We start from the raw sequence: 4009 nt of genomic DNA on the forward strand, positions 1-4009 counted from the left end.
GATTCTAAATGAGCCAAAAAGCAGAGACAGGAGCAATTGTCAACATTTTGGTGTCGATCATTCGATTTCATCCTGGACACTACAGAAAATGGGCTTAAAGTGTTAAAAAGTGAACTTCTCCTTTAATGTCAAACACCTTCAACCTTTGGGTACAAACATGTTAGTTCTGAGAGACTGAGACCCACAGACGGTGCTGAATAACAGCGAGGATTAGTAAAAAATACTGTGAGAAGACAAGTATTTGAACACCCGCTAACCTTTGACCTCTGGAACTGCAAACAAAGGCTACTATACCAAATATTAACATTGATTTTCTCAGGTGTTCAAATACTTATTTACAGCAGCATCATAAAAATAAATAGTTAAAAAAAATACATTGTGATTTCTGGATTTTTAAATTTAGATTATGTCTCTCACAGTGAACATGCACCTACCATGACAATTTCAGCCCGCTTCATGATTTCTAAGTGGGAGAACTTGAGAAAATTATAGAAGCTTATAGAAGCAAAAATTATAGACAGCAGTGGTGACCCTCCAATATTTGTTCACTGTGGTTTTCTCGAGAAAACAAGTAAATTTTTTATTATCTAAAGATAACGAAAGCCATATTCTCGTGATAACGAGATGATTGGTGTAAGTTAAAACTGATTACATCCTTCAATACCACAACAATTCAATTCAATTCAGTTTATTTATATAGCGCCAAATTCACAACACATGTCATCTCAAGGCACTTTACAGTTCAACCAGCGGGAGAGGGTTTATTAGTCTAACTCATGGCAGCCTATGTGTAATTGGTGTAATTGACGTTGTTGGTTTGATAATTTGCTTCCACTCCTGATTCATAAGCAATTAGACCTAAGCCTCCAGCGCCGTAGCACCGGGTGTCTTCTGAACAGCCCTGGTGTTACACCTGTAACAGGTGCAAGAAGCTTTAACCCCAAAATCAGTCCAGGGTTTGTTTTTTTCATTAAAAAACAGCAAGGTTTGTTTCCACTGTATTCCATGTAATCCAATCATCTACTACTGACAATGAGTGAAAAGAAAAAGGAAACAAAAAAACTGATTATTTGCGCACAAGCGGCACCGCAACTGCGCAACTACGGGCTCAGCAGGCATGGATGGACTGGGAATCATCATTCATTACTCATACAGGTAAGTTATCTCATTATCTTGAGAAATCAATAACTGTTTTCTTGTGATAACGAGATAATCATCTTGTTATCTTGAGGAATTAATGGTTTAACTGTAATAACGAGATACTACTAGCTTTACTAGTGGTTCCTAGAATTTCTAAAAATAGAATGGGAGACAGATCTTTTAGTTATCAGGCTCCTCTTCTGTTGAACCAACTACCAGTTTTAGTCCGTGAGGCAGACACCCTGTCTACTTTTAAGGCTAGGCTTAAAACTTTCCTTTTTGATAAAGCTTCTAGTTAGAGTGGCTCAGGTTATCCTGAGCTATCTCTATAGTTATGCTGCTATTGGCTTAGACTGCTGGAGGACATAGGGACCCCTTTTTCATCATTCTGCTTGATTCTATCTCTATTCTCCCACTCTGCAGAATCTGTTAGTTCAAGCTCTAACGTTCTGCTCTCTCTGCTTTTTCTCATAGTACCTTCATCTGGTCTGTTCCTGTTTGGCTGTGACTCCATCCTGGAGAGAAATATCAGCTGTGCTGCTTCCATCAACACACTTGTTTCTAGATGCTGTAGATCGGCCTGTTTTCCAGTGTGGTCCTGTTTCTCTGACTGTGACTGGCTGGATGTGCTCTCTTCATCCTCTGACATGGGAGCTGGCTCGGAGCTCGTCTGCCTGGCTGTGTGTTTCCTGGACGGGGCCGCCTTTTACAGCTGCTTTTTGTATCTCTGCTTCTGTCTACTTGAACCCCAGTCGGCCTCGGCAGATGGCCGCTCACACCGAGCCTGGTTCTGCTGGAGGTTTCTTCCTGTTAAAAGAGAGGTTTTCCTCTCCACTGTCGCTACAAGCATGCTTAGTGTGAGGGATTGTATTTGAGTCAATGAGTCGATGCAATCAACTGGTTTTCCTTTGATAGAAAACTTTTAATCAATCTGACTGGATGATCTGGTGAACTGTAAAGTGCCTTGAGATGACGTGTTGTGAATTGGTGCTATATAAATAAAGTGAATTGAAATTGAAAATTAAATTATCTCATTATCTTGAGACATCAATAACTGTTTTCTTGTGATAACGAGATAATAATTTTGTTATCTTGAGGAAACAAATAATGGTTTAACCGTGATAACGAGATCGTTATGTCATTATCTCGAGAAGGCAAAGGAAAAAAAAAAAAAAAGTCGAGTACGACCGCTTTCGGCTTTGGTACAAAATAGAATACTTATTTTCCCCACTATAAATGTGACTTTGTACTTTGTACTTATTTCTTTGATGCACCTTTTCTTTGTTTTGCACCTCCTTCTGTTGTCTATCAGAAATTAATGTCACAAGTGAATTTCTCTGTTGTGAGAATAATCAAGTTCTATCTCATCTCATCTTATATATGAACAAAATTGAAGCATTGTTTTCCATTTCGGCCCCCTTTACTCTGATACCCTGAAATACAATTAGATCTCGTCAGAAGTTACCTAAATGCATCAGTTACTCCACCAGAGCTGTTTAAATTCACAGCTTATTCCAAAAGCATACGGGACAACAGCAAAGAGGAAAGGAAGAGGCCACAGAATATTTTGGAGTATGTGTAAAAATCGTTGTGTGGCAATAATGAATCCTCATAGTATCACAGTACAGACCTAGTTTTCTTCTCTTGAGGCTGGGGAGGTGTGCATCCAGCGCCTTGGCCTTCTGAGCGTGGTGGCCTCCAGAGGAAGAGCAGGAGGAGAAACTGGAAGTGCTGGAAGATGATTCTGTTGGAAACGTTTCTGGTGCAGGCGCCTTCACTACAACAGGCCTCTGGAACATAAAAAAACAACCACACTGATGCCTCAGGTCACAGCAAAGAACCATAGTACCATCGGTTCTAATTAGTTTACAGTTACATGGAAACGTAAAAGAAAAACACTCTTTAATGAGTAAAATCACTCAAACAAACTAAACGTACTATTTTCTGTGCAACCCGGAAGAACTGAGACACATCACGGACAATGTTTCCAAATCCGTCATAATGGCGAACGTAAGGCTTGACCCACGATGGAAGCTGTGCTCTGGCCTCAGAGCTTTTAAATCTGCAGAAGAAGAAAAAAACAAAATAGTATTCTGTTCTAGTTTTAGATTAAATGCTTTTGACGAGAAAGAAACCTGATAGGAGACCAGATTCACATACATTTCCGCCTTTATGCACCTAAATGGGATCTAGACTTACAGTGAGTCTTCTTATACTTATTTTAAAGAAAGTTGCACAACTGAAATACTGAAACCAACCTTATGTCATAACTTAACAGAAAGACATCAGTGAAACTAAACTAACAACATAAAAATGATCAAAGAACACATCAGTGTAAAATCTGAAGTCTTGCTTTTATTCCTGCTTTACATCCAAAGAGTCAGACTGCTGTAATCTGTAAAGCTCCTCTCACACCTTGACTATTTAGACCAGCGTATGCCTGATAGGGTTGTGAAAAGTATCGATAGTGAAACGTTGTATCCGGATACAATACTCATTTTCAAAAGTATCAATACAGTGCCACCACCACTGGCACTTAAACAGTCATTCATCTAAAGTGCAGAATAGAGGAAAATGCACCTTCTGAACACTGTGTAATTGAATAATTAGATTAGATTAGATGAGCTTTATTGATCTCACAGTGGAAAAATTCACTCGTCACATATTCAATTCAATTCAATTCAGTTTATTTATATAGCGCATGTCATCTCAAGGCACTTTACAGTTCAATCAGATCATCCAGTCAACCGCGGAAACCGCGGCAGACCAAACCAGACCAAAGTGCGCATTCAGCTCGGCAAAGAACTCATGCTCTTCCTCAACACTGAAGTCCTCAGACATTTTTCTTTCGTTGTTTCTTTCTTTGCAC

General features: G+C 39.3%; 1 protein-coding gene across 1 annotated transcript in view; it reads right to left on the reverse strand.

Annotated features, from left to right (window-relative positions):
• The window catches only part of rtel1 (regulator of telomere elongation helicase 1), a 36268-nt gene that overhangs the window by 5444 nt on the left and 26815 nt on the right, over positions 1-4009 (reverse strand). Inside the window, exons 24-25 of the mRNA XM_015398857.1 lie at positions 3079-3202; positions 2771-2930 (exon numbers count right to left, since the gene is read on the reverse strand). Of these exons, the coding sequence (XP_015254343.1) occupies positions 2771-2930; positions 3079-3202 (284 nt within the window). The remainder of the gene's footprint in view (positions 1-2770; positions 2931-3078; positions 3203-4009) is intronic.

This window comes from Cyprinodon variegatus, unplaced genomic scaffold, assembly GCF_000732505.1.
Source record: "Cyprinodon variegatus isolate N-32 unplaced genomic scaffold, C_variegatus-1.0 Scaffold966, whole genome shotgun sequence".
Taxonomy (NCBI): Eukaryota; Metazoa; Chordata; class Actinopteri; order Cyprinodontiformes; family Cyprinodontidae; genus Cyprinodon; species Cyprinodon variegatus.